General features: G+C 42.7%; 1 protein-coding gene across 1 annotated transcript; it reads left to right on the top strand.

The window, feature by feature from the left end:
* Positions 1 to 753: 753 nt before the first annotated feature.
* COQ5 (coenzyme Q5, methyltransferase) lies at positions 754 to 16,273 on the top strand (the record flags this gene model as incomplete). The annotated part of the gene is made up of 7 exons (XM_084253610.1): positions 754 to 955; positions 5,783 to 5,932; positions 9,692 to 9,913; positions 14,434 to 14,540; positions 15,349 to 15,437; positions 15,978 to 16,089; positions 16,172 to 16,273. The coding sequence occupies 7 exons, from the start codon at positions 754 to 756 to the stop codon at positions 16,271 to 16,273; spliced, it is 984 nt and encodes a 327-aa protein (XP_084109736.1).
* Between the last annotated feature and the right edge of the window lie 1,357 nt (positions 16,274 to 17,630).

The raw sequence follows: 17,630 nt of genomic DNA, 5'->3' as shown, positions 1-17,630 counted from the left end.
AATAAATAAATAAATAAATAATGAATCTATTAAAAAAAAAAAAAAAGAACAGGAAAAGTTGGCGGGTGAAATAAAACATCCTGAGAATGCCTGTTGAATCTAGAAAGCAGGAAAGGGACGATGAGTAGTGACTGGTTCTGACTTGCTAAATGGATACCAGAGATTTCCTTTCCGTTTATGAACGCCCTAGGATGATGAAATTGAACCACCAGCACAACAGGCTATGTTTATTTTTCAAAGCAGTCCTACATATTTCTCAAGAATGGTCTGTAAATTCCTTGCATCCTTCCAGAGAAGTCTGTTCGTTTCCCAATACCCATACCAGAGTCCAAGAATCTGCACTTTAGAGATCAAACGGGTGATTCTTTCGCACACTCAAGTTTGAGAGAATAAATTCCGTAATCTTGGCTTCTTAACCACACCGGGCCTCGGTTTCCCCCTTTAACACCAAAAACAACAGCTTGCAAAAACTCAGTATCTTGCAGAAATCATAGGCATGGCCTCTGAGAGGTGATTGGGGTGTCCTTCTAAGGTCTCCTCATTCCTAGTGAAGTCTAGCTTCAATTTGGTAAGAGAGAAAAGGCATTTCGGGCACTCATACACTACGTAGCCTACGTCTTCTATGGGTCGTGCTAACTCTTTAAAATCAGGTTTCAGGACGATTTCGGCTAATAATGTCTCCGACCGGCCGCCGTCGGCCGCCTTGTGACGCAACGCGACGTCTCGCCAGGCCGCTGTCATCCTGCTGCCAAGATGGCGGCCTCCGGGAGCTGTGCTCTATGGCGGAACTGCGGCCGTCGGTGGTCGCGGGCGGTGAGGGGCTGCCCGCTCCCTGGGCTTCGTAGCTCCTGGCCCGGGGGCCCACTGGGAGCGCGGTTCATGTCCCAAGAGAAGCAGGCAACGGAAACGCACTTCGGGTTTGAGACTGTATCGGAGGAGGAGAAGGGAAGCAAAGGTGAAAGGGGCCAAGGGATGAATGGAAGGATCTGATCGTCCGCGATCTAGTTTCTTCCGCCCAACTAAGTGTTGGCTTAAGGTCCTGTTAGCCACGAAGCTGTAGCCTGTGCTATGCGGACCTCTAAAGAGTCCCCCCATCCTGACCCCGCAAAGCTTAGATGCCTCGTCTCTTTAAGCAGGATAATTACCACCAAGTCCCATCGTGAAATTAATATAAACTGGAGAACGGAAATTGTATTCTAATCTCACGTCTTGCTTCACCTTTTCCTGTTCCCCGCCTTGCCCTCCCCCACATCATGTTGAAATGAAAGAATAGCTGTATAATGTTGGGCATTTCTAGTGTGCCAGGCACCATGCAGACGTTTATTTACAATTCGCATTTCAGCTTCCTGATGGTATTAGTATGTCCATGTTACACATGAAGACATTGAGATTTAGTGGTTAAGTAAGAACTTGATCCGTTTAACACAGCTAGTAAGTGGCAGAACCACTATTCCAGCCCACTTTAATCTCACTTCAGAGCTCACCGTCTTGACCTCTTGCTAAAACGATGTGCCATTTTCATAGAAAGGAAAATGTGCCTCTGTTTCCAAAGTAGGGATAACAGTAACATTTCTCTTTTTTTAAGATTTATTTGTATTTATTTATGCATAGAAGAACTGGAGTGAAGGTCAGAGATGGGGGGTGAAGGGATTCACTAGGACAGATTGAGGAGCAGGACAGGCAGATCTACTGAAATACACTGCTAAGGGGAGCAGTGGACAAGACAGGACAGGTCTGCTGCAGCATATGTGGGTCAGCTCCCTGACCAGGGTTGGATGATGAAACTCAGGCCCCTAGGCCACCAGGGAGGCCCCAGTAACCTTTCTCTTAGACTTTTTTTTGAGGATTCATTACTTTATACTTTAAAGCATTTGAACAGTACCTGGCATTTTCTAATTTAATAAATAAATGTTGGATATTGTTTAGCAGTTTCTTTTGTGCCCAGCACTATGCTACAGCATAGGAAAGGAAAAGAGCTGTTTTTTAAACTCCAGTTGTACCATTTCTAATGGGGAAGGTGTTATGCCCAATTCACAGAGTTCAATAAGGTGAGGCTTTGAGAGCTTTGAGGTGGCTTCTGGTCACCCAGGAAATAAGAGAAAGAACCAACAATGGAATTAACCTTCCTTAAAGACTATTACTTTGTATTGTATTATCTCTCACCTCAATCTTACTAAGTAGGTAGTTCTGTAATTCTTTGAACATTGAATTTAATTTAACGTTTATTTCACTGGACTCTGAATCCCCAGAAAGCTAGAACAACAATGGTTCATTTATTTCTATATCCTTAGTGCCTGGTGCACATTAGGCACTTGATAACTGTTTATAGATTAAAATAAATGGAGCCACGTAGAATGATAGTAAACATTTATAGAGTCTGAAGTTTTTTAAAGCCATTAATTCTTATAAATACAATGCAATGAGGTAGAAACTATTAGCCCAGTTTTATACATGAAGAAACTACTGAAACAGATATTTAAGATGCTTTCTCTGGATCATGCTAACAAGTGGCAGAGCTGAAATTTGAATCCAGTGAGTTGCTTCCAAAACAATAATAATAATGCCTAGACTATATTGTGCTTTACAATGTATAAACAACATTTTCACGTAGCAAGCAGGGGAGGAGTCACTCACAGAGCTAAATATGACTTCCAGGTTGGGAGGAAGATTGAAAGACAGAAAGGGCCTCCCTGGTGGCCTGGGAGTCAAGTCCCAGTGGTTATCACCACTACAGCCTGTGTTCAATCCCCAGCCAGAGAGCTAACCCATATATGGTGCAGCAACCTCTCCTGTCTCACCCACTGCTCCCCTTAGTGGTGTATTTCAGTCAACCTGCCTGTTTTGTTCCCCACTCTGTCTCTGGTGAATCTTCTCACCCCCTGCATCTCTTGTCTGCACCCCAGTTCTTCTATATGAAAATAAATCTTTTTTTTTTTAAAAAAAGATAGGCAGTCTTCCCTGTCCATTATGTATAAGGAAATAAAAAGGGTAGTAAGGCTAATATTTATTTATTTATTTATTTATTTATTTATTTATTTATTTGTGGGACCCTCACCGGTGGCCGGGGATCAAACTGGTGCTGCAGAGGCTACAGGCAGCCTCGCAAACCAGTGCTCAACCGCTGCGCCACCAGGGGAGGCTCAAGGCTATTATTTATTTACACATTATCTTAAAAAATTAGATGTAGGGCCTCCCTAGTGGTGCAGGGGGTTAAGTCTCAGCCCTATGAAGTTATCAGCAGCCACTGCTGCATGAGTTCAATTCCCGTCCAGGGAGTTAACCTACATGGTGCAGCAGACCTCTCCTATCTTGCCCGCTGTTCCCCTCAGCAGGTATTTCAGTCAGTCTGCCTGTTTTGCTCCCCACTCTGTCTCTGATGAATCCTCTTGCCCCCCACACCCCGCATCTCTGGCCTACACCCCAGCTCTTGTATGCATAAATAAATCTTTTAAAAATAGGAAATCAATAAATTAGATGTAATTTAAATAAATTTATTTATTTTTAAAGATTTTTTTTATTTATTTGTTTATTTATTTATTTATACAAGCACTGGGTACAGTCAGAGGCACGGGAAGGTGAGAGAATTCACCAGAGCCAGAGCGGAGAGCACAACCGGCAGAGTGACAAAGTACACTGCTGAGGGGAGCAGTGGGCGGCAGGAGAGGTCTGCGCGCCATGTGGGACCCTCTCCTGGTGGCCAGGGATCAAACCGGTGCTGCAGAGGCTGTGGGCAGGTTCGCAACCCAGCGCTCAACCGCTGCGCCACCGGGGAGGCCTTTAACTAAATTTATACAATTAAAATTTTTATTTTCTTTAATTTTAAATTAAAATTCAAATAGAAAATTAGAAACATGGAGAGTGAAGTTGTTTTATTCCCTGGTTAAAAATTTACCTAGAGTAGTGTGAACAGTGTTGGCTCCCTCCTAGTCATATAATTTACATTAGGGAATGTGCATCTTTATGTCTTGACAAATTGCCATACTCCTTTCTAAGTTTCAGTTAGCTTCTTTTATCCTTGTAATGTCATGAAATATCTCCAGGAATTCCTTTAGTGAAAAAGTTTTTGCTGACTTCATTTTCTCTGGAACATCTTCAACCTTCTCATCACAAACACATTCTCATTCATGTCCACAGTTTATCTTTACAAAGTTCTTTTGGCTGCGCAGCTAGTGTCTCTCAAGAGGCAGCAGTATAAACATTCCCACAGTCAGCTGTTTCTCCCATAACGCCATTGACATTCTATTCAAATTTCACTTCCAGTATTCTCACTTTCCCTTTCTTTACTGCATTTTCATTTTTGTTCACCAATTTCCTCTTTTAATTAAACAGTTTTGTGAAATGACACATAGGTTTACAATTGAGAGATAAGGAAATAACACAACTACATGTTTTGCTCTCTCTATAAACTGAATAACTGATGTATAATGACCAGCCAACTATGCTGTGAAGAAATGATTGGTTACTGTTCCGGATGCATATCTATTATTTGTGTAGTGATTTGTGGACTGAAGAGCTGCTAGCATAGTTTATGCAATTACTCACAGTAAATATGCCATTGTATTTGAATGATGTTGCTAGGGGACTAGTGTTATTTAACTAAACCACAGTAACTGAAATTCATGCATATCAGAACCATGGAAAGCTAGGAGTACTTCCCTTCCATAAGTAGAGCTTTCATGCCCCTAGATACCCAAGAAACAGCAAAAGAAAAGAGCAAGGTTGGAGATCCCAGGGTTGAGAATAGCCACTCAAGACTGAGTTAAAGGAGGGGCTCTATAGTCTGCTAGTTGACAAAAGATGGTAATATTTTGGATCAGTGCAGCACAATTCACCAGAAGAATTCAAAGCATCTCCTGTTCATTACCTAATTCAGCCATATGGCAAGGCAGTAGGAGGCTGGTGTTGATATTCCCATCTTATGGGCAGAGAAACTGAAGTACAGAGAAGTTAAATGTGTTAGATATTGAATCCTTCTCTCTCTAGCTAGCCCAGATATCTCCATTCTGCCTTGATCCTGTGGAAGTGATTCATGGGGACCATCTATGGCGTAATTTGGCCCTGATTCACATCTTTTTTTTTTTTTTTAAGATTTTTTTTATGCATACAAGAACTGGGGTACAGGCCAGAGGTACGGGCTGGGGGTAAGAAGATTCACCAGAGACAGAGTGAGAAGCAGAACAGGCAGGTCTACTAAAATACACTGCTGAGGGCAGCAGCGGGCGAGACAGGAGAGGTCTGCTGCATCATGTGCATAGCTCCCTGGCGGGGATGGGGGATCAAGTTCGTGCTACAGTGGCTACAGTGGCTGCCGACAGCTTCATAGTGCTGTGACTTAACCCCTCTCGCCACCAGGGAGGCCCTGATTCACATTTGTCAATCATCTGCCCACCAAATTGTACCTGTGATTTTTCTCAGTGATGAAGGCAAAACTGAGCTGTGGCTTCCCATCCATTAGTCACGTGTCTTTCTAGTGAATTTTGTTGTCTTTTGTAATGACATTAAGAAACAATCATATTTAGTATTAAGTATGTCTATAGCATTTTAACAAGGTAGTGATCCTAGATAAAGATTACTAAGACAGTAGAAAAGAAGATGATTTCTTACATGAAGTAATTTAAACTTTTATAAAGAGGTAATGCTAAGGTGAAGATTTGGGTATCAAACATTCTATCTTAGTTTTGCCTTGCAAAGATGCAATTTCAGGGGTGGACGAGCTTTGTTTCACTGAACACATTTCCAAGTTAATTTTGCTAATACTTGTGTTATATTTCTCCCATGTCAGTCTATCAGGTGTTTGAAAGTGTGGCCAAGAAGTATGATGTGATGAATGATATGATGAGTCTTGGTATCCATCGTGTCTGGAAAGACTTGCTGCTATGGAAGATGCGGCCGCTTCCTGGGACTCAGCTGCTGGATGTTGCTGGAGGCACAGGTAATGTGCAGTTTGGTGTCTACCTTTCCCAGAAGTGAATGTTTCATTGAAATGGGCTAGCTCATCTACCATTTGGCTGAAGATGGTAATGGAAAATCAATCCACTTTTTTTTTTTTAAAGATTTATTTATTTATGCATACAAGAACTGGGGTACAGGCCAGAGGTGTAGGAGGTGAGAACATTCACCAGAGACAGAGTGGGGAGCAGAACAGGCAGATTGACTGAAATACACTGCTGAGGGGAGCAGCGGCCGAGACAGTAGAGGTCCACTGCGCCATGTGGGTAGCTCCCTGGCTGGGGATCGAACTCGTGCTGCAGAGGCTGCCAATAGCTTCATAGGTTGCTTCTTAACCCCTTGCGCCACTAGGGAGGCCCCTCAATCCACTTCTGAGACACTTTTAGTCTTTCTGTTTTAACTGAATATGAATCAGAAACACAGGATATCAGCTTTGTGTCCATGTACTGGGTTATTCCATTGACATTTCTCCACCTAAATAAATGTTTTAGCTTCTGTTAACCTTTATCCCTTCTCCCCTCTTTCTAGCCAGACTTTTCTGCCTCATCTGATACAGTAACATCTCAGATATCAAAAACTGAATTATTTATCCATGATCCTCCGTTACTTTGTGCTCAATAAGCATTTTGGAGACAAATGTCATAGGATTCTAAAAACATCTTGGTGATATTACATGGTTAGTGTGTGTGTTAAATTACATTAGAATAATGTTTAATATAATGTAATAGTGTGATCATCTATACCAATAGAATAATGTACAGGAATAAATTACTATAGAATAATCACATTTGAAGCATGTTTATGTGTGACCTTTTAAAAAGATTTATTATTATTTATTTATGCATACAAGAACTGGGGTGTAGGCCAGAAGTGCAGAGGGTGAGAGGATTCACCAGAGACAGAGTGGGGAGCAGAACAGGCAGATATACAGGAGAGGTCTGCTGCGCCATATGGGTTAGTGCCCTGACCAGGGATAGAACTCATGCTGCAGTGGCTGGCGATAGCTTGATAGTGCTGTGACTTTATTCCCTGCACCACCAGGGAGGCCCTTTATGTGCCCTCTAGAAAATTAAGACACCTTGCTGAGTGGAGGAAAATTTAGTAGAATCTGTCAAAATCAAGACTGTATAATTTAGGATCCTACAATTCCAATTTGAAATATTTAGTAAAAAAAAAAAAATCCTTAACCAAAGATATAGCTACAAATATGGTCACATTCCTTTCTATGAGAAGAATGATGGGCCTCTCTGGTGGTATAGGAGTTAGGTCTCAGCACTATCACCACAGTGGTCGAGTTTGATCCTGGCCAGGGATCTAACCCACATATGGCGCAGCAGATCTCTCCTGTCTCACCCATTGCTCCTCTAGCAGTGTATTTCATTAGATCCACCTGTTCTGCCCCCGACTCTGTCTCTGGTGAATCCTCTCAAACACACAACTCCTCCATCCCCCACTTCTGATCTAGCTCTGATCCCAGCTCTTCTATGCAAAAATAAATAAATCAATCTTTAAAAAAAAAAAAAAGAAAAATGAGGAAATTCTTTAAATATTAGTAGAAAGACCTCAAGAACCAATTAAGTGGAAAGAAAAAGAAAACAAGTTGTATGACAATTGTGATATGATCCTCCTATATGTGTTGTCATTTCATACAGTACATATAAATGTATTTATAGAAATATGACTGATGGACACCCAGTTGAATGGAGAGACTAGGAAAATGTAAGGATATATTTCATGCAAATAGTTTAAGAAAAACTAAGACAAGGAAATAGCATTATAAGGAAAGAAATGCTATCCTCGAAAGCACTGGCTTTGCCTGAACAGTATTTACCTGGTCACAATAATATAAACATTTTTCAGTCATTTTCAGCTTTTAGCTCAAACCATCAGGGAGATTTACTATAGCTATAGAACAAACAAAATGTCATCAGTCTTGACAGTAAAGTATATATGATGGAAGGATAAAAGGAGTGAATAGATACTGTCTGTAGCTGAAATAGAACATCGATGAGTTTATTACTCTAGGTTACAGAGGGTCCATGAGGAACTATGAAAAATGATGAGTATATTGAGAAGATAGAGGCCAACAGAGTTGGGGGCAGGATATCATTATAAATTTGGTAACTAACGAACTAACTGCAACCAGCAGAAGAAACAAATAAGAGCTGGGAAAGATAACATGGGAGAACTAAACTCAGAGTGGAAAGAGGGGGAATTGTTGCTTATAACTCTACCCTTAAACTACTATCACAAACATTATTAGAAAAGCCCAGACAATTGCATATGAAGGTCTTAACACTTGTTATAACTGGAGAGGTGTGGAGGGAAAAGTTGACCTTCATGTTTTATCTACTTAAGTTTTGAGTCTTTTATAGTAAGAATGTATTCATGTAGTGCTTATGTACTTTTTTAAAAAAAGATTTATTTATTTATGCATACAAGAACTGGGGTGTAGACCAGAGTTGCAGGGAATGAGAGGATTCACCAGAGACAGAGTGGGGAGTAGAACAGACAGATCTACTAAAATACACTGCTGAGGGGATCAGTGGCTGAGGTGAGGCAGGAGAGGTCTGCTGCGCTGTGTGGGTCAGCTCCCTGGCTAGCTGGGGATGGAACTCATGCTATAATGGCTGGCAGTAACAGTGCTGTGTCTTTAACCCCTGTGCGACCAGGGAGGCCCCTGCTTATGTACTTTTTTTAAAGATTTATTTATTTATTTATACAAGAGCAGGGGTTCAGGCCAGGCGCGAGAGGGTGAGAGGATTCACCAGATGGAGCAGGGAACAGAACAGGCAGATTGACGAAATACACTGCTGAGGAGAGCAGCTGGCGAGACAGGAGAGGTCTGCTGCGCCATGTGGGACCCTCGCAAGCCGGGACTGAACTGGTGCTGCAGAGGCTGTAGCTTCACAGAGCTGCGCTCAACCACCTGAGCCACCAGGGGAGGCCCTGCCTATGTAATTTTAAAAGAAAAAAATTTTTAAAAGTATCTCAAAAGGGCCTCCCTGGTGGTGCAGTGGTTGAGCGCTGGGTTGAGAAGTTACCTGCAGCCTCTGCAGCACTGGTTCGATCCCCAGCTGCTCCCCGGCCACCAGCGAGGGTCCCACATGGCAAGCAGACCTCTCCTGCCGCCCGCTGCTCCCCTCAGCAGTGTACTTCTGTCCTTCTGCCTGCTCTGCTCCCTGCTCTGGCTCGGTGAATTCTTTCATCCTCTTGCGCTTCTGACTGTACCCAGTGCTTGTATAAATAAATAAATAAATCTTTAAAAAATTTTTTTTTTTTTTTTTTAAAAAGTATCTCAGAAGGGGTCTCCCTGCTGGTGCAAGGGGTTAAGCACAGCACCATGAAGCTATCCACAGCCTCTCTAGCACTAGTTTGATTTCCGGCCAGCGAGCCACCCACATGGCGTAGCAGACCTCTCCTGTCTGGCCTGCTGATTCCCCTCAGCAGTGTATTTCAGTAGATCCACCTGTTCTACTCCCCACTATCTTTGGTGAGTCCTCTCACCCCCGCACCTCTGGCCTGTACCCCAGTTCTTATATGCATAAATATTTTCTAAAAAATAAAGTATCTCAGAAGCTAAAAAATTGCTTTTAGAGAAAAGGTTACTGTTGAAATGAGCAGGAACTTGTTTTTGTACACACTCAACTTCTGTAGTTTTGTTGTGCCCTTTGGGTTTAGGAAATGCTGAGGTTTTGTTTGTGTTCGTGTTTGCATCTTTCCTCCTGTTGGCTTCCCACAGGTGATATTGCATTCCGGTTCCTTAATTATGTTCAGGCACAGCATCAGGAAAAGCAGAAGAGGCAGTTAAAGGCCCAACAAAATTTATCATGGGAAGAAATTGCCAAAAAGTACCAGAATGAGGAGGATTCCTTGGGAGGTTCCCGTGTCATGATCTGTGACATCAACAAGGAGATGCTAAAGACTGGAAAACAGAAAGCCTATGCTCAAGGATACAAAACTGGTAAGTTCTGCAGAAAGTAGACAGGAAATATTTATTATGTTTATGAAATAAGGTGGACTATATAAAATGCTTTATTTACCAACTTTCAAAACCTCACAGGTTGGCAGCAGTTGAGAGTAATGTTTGTGACCGTGTCCACAAATTGTGTGCTATTATGTATGTTACCAACGACTCAGATTATCAGTCCTATGTAATAGGGAAGCAAACCAAAGCCCAAAGAGGTTAAATATCTTACTCAAGTAACACTTTTATTTATTCCTTTTATTATTTATATTCTTACATCATTGTTTATTTCTGTACAATATTTGATTTCTCCCCTTACTGTTCTCCCACCACCATGTCACACATGAACCATCACCATAGTCCCTTGTGCTCTTCCCTCCCCCATTTTGCCCTTTGTCTCTCCTTCTCCCCTGCTGGATGCCTCAGGTCTATGGTCAGTTTGCAAGTTTTGTCTTTTTCCTGACCGTTTGTTGGATTTCCCTTTGTTCCACATAGAGGTGGTACCATCTGATAGTTCTCCTTTTCCATCTGACTTACTTTACTTAGTATAAACCCTTCCAGCTACATCCATGTTGCTGCAATTAGTGTGTTTATCTTTTTGATTGCTGAGTAGTATTCCATTGTGTATATATACTATGTCTTTTTTTTTTTTTAAGATTTATTTATGCATACAAGAACTGGGGTACAGGCCACAGGTGCAGGAGTGAGAGGATTCACTAGAGACAGAGTAGGGAACAGAACAGGCAGACTGACTGAAATACAGTGCTGAGGAGAGCAGCGGGTGAGGCAAGAGAGGTCTGCTGTGCCATGTGGGTAGGCTCCCTGGCTGGGGATCGCACTCAAACTCATGCTGCAGTGGCTATGGGTAGCTTCGTAGTGCTGCATCTTAACCCCTTGTGCCACCAAGGAGGCCCAAATACTGTGTTTTCTTTTTTTTTTTTTTATTCTGAGATTTTTTTTTTTAAATAATAAATTTTATTTTTATATTCCCCCATACAATTGCAAATGCCCCATTCTGACCCCAATCCCTCCCCTCCCGGCCCCCACCCCCCAAAAAGTGTCTCTGGTTCATAGTTTTTTGTTGATTTTGATTTTCACTTTAAATACTATGTTTTCTTGATTCACTGATCTGTTTTGGAGCATTTAGGTTGTTTCCATATCTTGGCTATTGTAAATAGTGCTGCAATAAACAAAGGAGTGAAGGTCTCCTGTCAAATTAGTGGTTTTGATTTGTACATCCCTGATTATAAGTGCTGTTGGACATTTTTTCATATGCCTGTTGGCCATTTGCATTTCTTCTTTGGAAAAGTATTTTTTTTAAAGATTTATTTATTTATACATAGAAGAACAGAGGTACAGGCCAGAGTTATGGGGAGGGTGTGAGAGGATTCACCAGAGACAGAGTAGGGAACAGAACAGGCAGATTGACCGAAACACACTGCTGAGGGGAGCAGTGGGCGAGTCAGGAGAGGTCTGCCGCGCCATGTGGGTATCTCCCTGGCCTGGGATCAAACTCTTGCTGCAGTGGCTGCGATAGCTTCATAGGTTGCATCTTAACCCCTTGCACCAGCAGGGAGGCCTTGGAAAAGAGTCTTTTTAGCTTTCTGTCCATTTTTTGATTGGGTTGTTAGCTTTGTTTTTGTTGAGTTGTGTATGCTCTTTGTAGATTTTTGCTATCAGTCCCTTGGCAGTTTTTTGGTATGCCAGTATTTTTTCCCCATTCAGTAGGATGTCTCTTCATTTTGGTCACTGTCTCTTTTGTTGTACTTCTGGGGATGAGTCCTCAAAGACATTTCTGAGGTGTATGTCAAGGAGTAACACCACTTTTTAATGGTGGATCTCAAGTTGGAACTGAATCTTCAGATCTCAGCAAAACCCTGAGTAGGAGTTTTGCTTTCAATTCCCAGCAGCTCCCAGATGATCTGTGACCTATTTTTGAGCCATGCCTTTGTCCTGTCAATACTAGGATGGCTTGATGACTGTAAAAGCCAAGCTAATACAGAGATACAGTAGGAACTTGCTCTTCAGCCACAAGTAGTGTGTTTAGCTGACAGCCACCAGCTCTCACTTTGGAGCCAGGCTCTTTCCTAGCTAGCAGCCCTTAGCCAATGACTGAGCCATGTAGGGCCTATACATTTCCCACAAGGGAATCAACAGGTAGTATTTGCTCCAGAGCTCCCTGTCAAGTAGGCTGAGACTTTTTATAAGGTCTGCATTAAAGTCTAAAGGCTCGCCCATTCAGTCTGGCTTCCTTATTCATCTTTCCCGAGCACCCCTTTATACTCCCCCCAAAAAACCTTTTGCACTCCTACCTCCATTTCGGCATCTATTTTTCTGAAGACCCAGCTTAATGATGTAGACTTGACATTTGGCTTTCTGTTTAAAGATATTAAAATACTCTTCTCCCCAATTTTCTCAAGTAAAAATAATGATCCTGGCAACCGCAACATGTTTACTCACTTTCTCAGAGCACTGCCCCCTTCAAAGCTGGCCCAGCACTGCAAGTAGCTACTGTGAGGCTGTGATGTGCAGCAAAGTGCCCCCCTCCACAACAGCCATGCTCTCCTCCTCCCCCACCAGGAGTGTCTGTGGTTATTTTAGCTCAATTCTTCCTCTTTCTCCTCCTCCCACTCCCAGAAGGAACAGCCTAAAGGACCAGCAGCCCACTTGGTCCCCAAGATGAAGAGTTCTTTGTTAACTGTCAACACTGATCAGAAGGCAGCCAATCACTCATGCTTTTAGACAAAGGCACTATGTTTCCTTCCTCCTACTGAAAACCGTGTTTCCCTTCTCTCTGTTCAGTCATGAAGATTAGAGAACAAAGAAAGTAATGATAGGTAATGTCCCATTTCTGCAATCATCTCTTTGGTAGCAGTTTGCCCTCCAACTTTTCTCCTAACTGCCCAAATTAAGTGCTGCAATGGAGAATTTTCTTTATCTTCCCACCTTGCTTTCTCAATCTCCATTAATAAAGCCTTTGCAAAAAAAAAGTTTAAACTAAGCAAGAGGATCCTAGAAATCATTTAAAAGTTTATGTGTAAACACATTATTACATGTGACTTTTTTTTGAAAGATTGATTTATACAATAACTGCGGTACAGGTCAGAGGCGCATCAGGGTGAGAGAATTCACCAGAGACAGCAGGGAGCAGAACAGGCAGTTGGACTGAAAGCACTGCTGAGGGGAGCAGTGGGGGAAGCAGGAGAGGTCTGCTTCGCCATGTGGGTTTCTCCCTGGCTGGCCGGTAATCAAACCCATGCTGCAGAGGCTGTGGATAGCTTCACTGCGTGGCACTCAACCTGTTGCACCACCGGGGAGGCCCACATGTGACATTTTAATGTGTTTTATCCACGTTTTTAAAGATTTATTTTTATTTATTTATGCATACAAGAACTGTATAGGCCAGAGGTGTGGGGGTGAGAAGATTCACCAGAGACAGAGTGGGAAGCAGAACTGGCAGATCCACCAAAATACACTGCTGAGGGGAGCAGCGGGCAAGACAGGAGAGGTCTGCTGCACCATGTAGGTCACCTCCCTGGCCGAGGATCGAACTGGTGCTGCAGAGGCTGCGGATTGATTCATAGTGTAGTGCTTAACTCCTTGCGCCACCAGGGAGGCCCGAATGTTTATTTTTAAGGTTTTTGGTAAATATTGGTAGTTGCTTCCAGAAAGGCTATTTTCATCTATCTTCTTCCAATATCATATTGTTTGTCTAATTCACTGCAAGTAAAATAATATTAAAGCTGAATCATGATCCTTAGAGCCATCCTGCTAGGGGGCTTACTTGGTTGCTTTCTGAATTCATGGCCAGATTGGGGTCTAGACACTTTGATTCTCTATGATTCCAATAGAACTAATATAAGAAGGCTAAATTCTGTACTTAGAATTCTTTCAATAATCCTATGAAGTAGGTACTGTTAACACAGTTTTACACCTGACAAAACTGAAGCAAAGTAGCTTATTCAGGATCATACTGGGCTTGGGCCGTTAACCACAGTGCTCTACAGATAAAAATTATCTAAGGTAGAAATAGCTAAGAGAGCATCAGGTTCTCCTTCAAGAGCCGTGGGGGAGGGGTCACTGCTAATCTTCAAGGACACCAGCTCCGAAATTCTCAGGACTATAGGACCCTATGAGGACAGTGGCCAAGAATCCAGTGGAGAGGGCACATCCATGTGGGTGATGTTTTCAGATGCCACTTCTAGGACGACATGTGTGGTATTTGCCCAGCACAATTCTCCATTTTTCAGATCCCAACTAGGAGTCCTACAATTCAGTTTAGTTCTGACACTGATTACTTAGCATTGGTATCAAACTCCACAGCATTAAGAGCTCAGTCCCACGGGCTGCTCCCACTTCAGAAGCTGGCCACAAATTGGGTGTCCAAGTTGCCCACCCTTTTGCCGGGCTGACTGTAGACTCAAGGGTTCCCAGAAGCCTCTTCTCAGGCCTGACGATTCTCTGGGTGCAGAAGAGACAGCTACCCAGACTGAGGCCAGAACTGATCTCTCTTTCAGGACTCACTTGGGTATTGGGAGATGCTGAAGAGCTGCCCTTTGATGATGACAAGTTTGATATTTACACCATTGCCTTTGGGATCCGGAACGTCACACATATCGATCAGGTAGGAGTAGCTGCCAAAGCCGTGTGCCTCTCGCAATGTTCATCCTCCTATCGTGACCAAGAGAGTCACTCATTAGTGGTTAAGATGCTTCTGAATGCATGCTGTTCAAATAGTGCTGCAGTGAATAACCCCCTATATATCATTTCCACAGTAGAAACATTTCTATAAGATGGATACCTTGAAGTAAAATCGCTCTATCAAAGAGGATAGCCATTGTGATTTTGATAATTCTAAAATTGCTTTCTGTGGGGGTTGTAAAATCTGAGTCAATTTAGATTATTACAAGCAACCATCTGTCTTCATGGGCAGAATACTTATAAGATTTAAGATATTGTGGAATTATCTCTGTTGTTACAGCTTCCCAACTGAGAATGGACAAGGGACCTGCGGGAAATGGAAACTTTTGTAATACTGGCAGAAGCTGGGCCTCCCCGGTGGCGCAGCGGTTGAGCGCTGGGTTGCGAAGCTGCCCGCAGCCTCTGCAGCGCCGGTTCGATCCCCGGCTGCTCCCCGGCCACTGGAGGAGGGTCCCACATGGCGCGCAGACCTCTCCTGCCGCCCGCTGCTCCGCTCAGCAGTGTCTTCGGTCCTTCTGCCTGCTCTGCTCCCCACTCTGGCTCTGGTGAATTCTCTCACCCTCCCACGCTTCTGACTATACCCAGTGCATGTATAAATAAATAAATTAAATAAATCTTTACAAAAAACGTTTAAAAAAAAAAAAATACTGGCAGAAGCTAAAGCTCTAAGCCTCGTGGAATTGAGTGACATCTGCTGACGAGTGTGTTCTGTTGTTCTTTGTCTTTCTCAGGCTCTCCAGGAAGCTCACCGGGTACTGAAACCAGGAGGACGGTTTCTCTGTCTGGAGTTTAGCCGAGTGAACAATCCCCTCATCTCCAGGTTGGCACTGTTAATAAATTGGATAGCAAATAGCTATAACCTGTAAGCATGAACTTCATGGTTTAGAACTCCAGAGTCTCTGAGGGACAGTGCTACCCCAGAGGTTACACCAGTCTCAAACCAGTAACCACAGGCTCAAGTGGGCCTTCGTATGCATTTTGTTTGACAAGGGATACTTTAAAAAATTGACTTAGATATCTATATTTTTAAAAATCAAGAAATTTTACATAAAAATATGGATTTCCAGCTTCACTGAAATCAGGTCTGTGGCAACCCTGGCTAGCTCATCTGCCTACTTGGCAACAGAGCTGAGTAGTAACTGCCTCTTCTTTACTTCTGTTGTGCTTTGTAGCTGTACCTGTCACATCCTCACTACCACACCCTATCGGTCTTACAGCTAGACCACTTTACTTATTTCAGGTACTTGCTTAACCCCAGAGGCATTTGTGTTTTACACAAATGGTATAGACCTTCTTGCTTCTTATCAAGGGGAGGGATTGGGGCACATTATCACCTTACTCTTTTCCTTTCCTTGTTTAGGCTTTATGATCTATACAGCTTCCAGGTAATTCCTGTCCTGGGAGAGGTGATCGCAGGAGACTGGAAGTCCTACCAGTACCTTGTAGAGAGTATCCGGCAGTTCCCATCTCAGGTACAAAACTTCTCTAACTTGCAACAAAGGCCTTAAAGTTGAAATCCAGGTGACCCCTGCAGCATCTATCTTTGTGTTTTAGGAGGAGTTCAAAGAAATGATAGAAGATGCAGGTTTTCAGAAGGTGACTTATGAAAGTCTAACATCAGGCATTGTGGCCATTCATTCTGGTTTCAAACTGTAACTCCTTTACAATTCTGAGGGGTGAGACAGTCACATCCTGTGGGAAGCCTGGAACTGAAGGATAATCTGGCCAGTGAGACCAGCAGCAAAGTATCTCTTATGGATATGTGGACTCATGTTCTTATGCAACCAGTCTCAAAATGAAAGAAACAAAAGCCTGTCACTTTATTGCAGCTTTCATGAGGTACCGCTTCAAGCCTTCTCCCAGAGGTTCTCTTTGTTCAACTCCTAAGTTTTCTGGGCTGTGCAGTGTGTGGAAAACCAGCATTAGAGCTCTGTTTTGAAATATTTCTGCTGCTTCTCCACCAGTGCTGCCTTCCAGAGGGATAATGAATCATTTGAACCCAATGATTTGAACCAGAAAATTTCCTAGCTGTATCTGAGCGCTTTACAGCTGACCTTACAGCGTAGGACTTCAAGTCTGAGGCCAAAAGCCAAGGCTCAGGTCAGATGGCTACTGGTCATAATTACAATTATGCACTGAACTACTAAAGTTAGGAGTCTACAGTTTGCCTGGTATTTGTCATTTTTTTCTTGAGGTGAGGGAAATACATTTTCTCATCTTTCACTCAGTTCTTTTCTACCAAAAGCCACCATTGTGTCCTCAGGGCCTGTCATGAAGATAACTCAACAAATCCTTGTTGAAAGGAAAATGTACCAGCAAACTTCTGCTATCATGTCTTACAGTTTGTCAGCATACATCTGAAGAGTTCTGTTAACAAAAAAATCATTTGAATATTTATCTAGCCTAACCCCCGTCCAGTATTCAGGGACAGAAGTGGGCATAGGTCTCCTTAATACAGTCCATTGTTTGATGTTAAAATGCCATAAATATTTTGAGGGTGGATAAAGTTTAAGGTTGTTAAGGGGTCTTACTGAGAAATTACTGATATCAACCTGTAACTTGGCTGGTAGTTGGTTGTGAATAACTTCGTTCAATTTGAAAAGATCTCAGACATGCTGCTTTTTGACCTTGCATAGGAGTCATTTCTATAACTTCACACACAAGACCTTCCTGTCACTGAAAGCTTCCAGATGCAGCTATCACAATTATCTCTAAGAACAGCAGGTAAGAGCATTGTCGAGAAAATGGTGTTGCTCCATGCAGGGTTGCCACAAACATTCAACTTGTAAAAAGCTATGTGCAAAAAAATGCAGCACAATAAAACGAGGTATGCCCATAACTGAAAGCTGCTACTTCCTGGCAACAGCTATGGGCCTGCTCCATTTAGAGGCTTGTGTCCAGCTGTTTGTAGACTCTAGGGTCTGTTGCTGGGGACTATTTGGAACGAGGGCTAACTGAACAAGATTAATATAGCTTTGATGACCAAATTCCTTTGGGCTTCAAATAGGAATAC

Source organism: Talpa europaea (genome assembly GCF_964194135.1).
Source record: "Talpa europaea genome assembly, chromosome: 14".
NCBI classification, from domain to species: Eukaryota; Metazoa; Chordata; class Mammalia; order Eulipotyphla; family Talpidae; genus Talpa; species Talpa europaea.
Note: the sequence above shows the minus strand (reverse complement) of the source record. Positions and strands in the feature narration are given on the sequence as shown.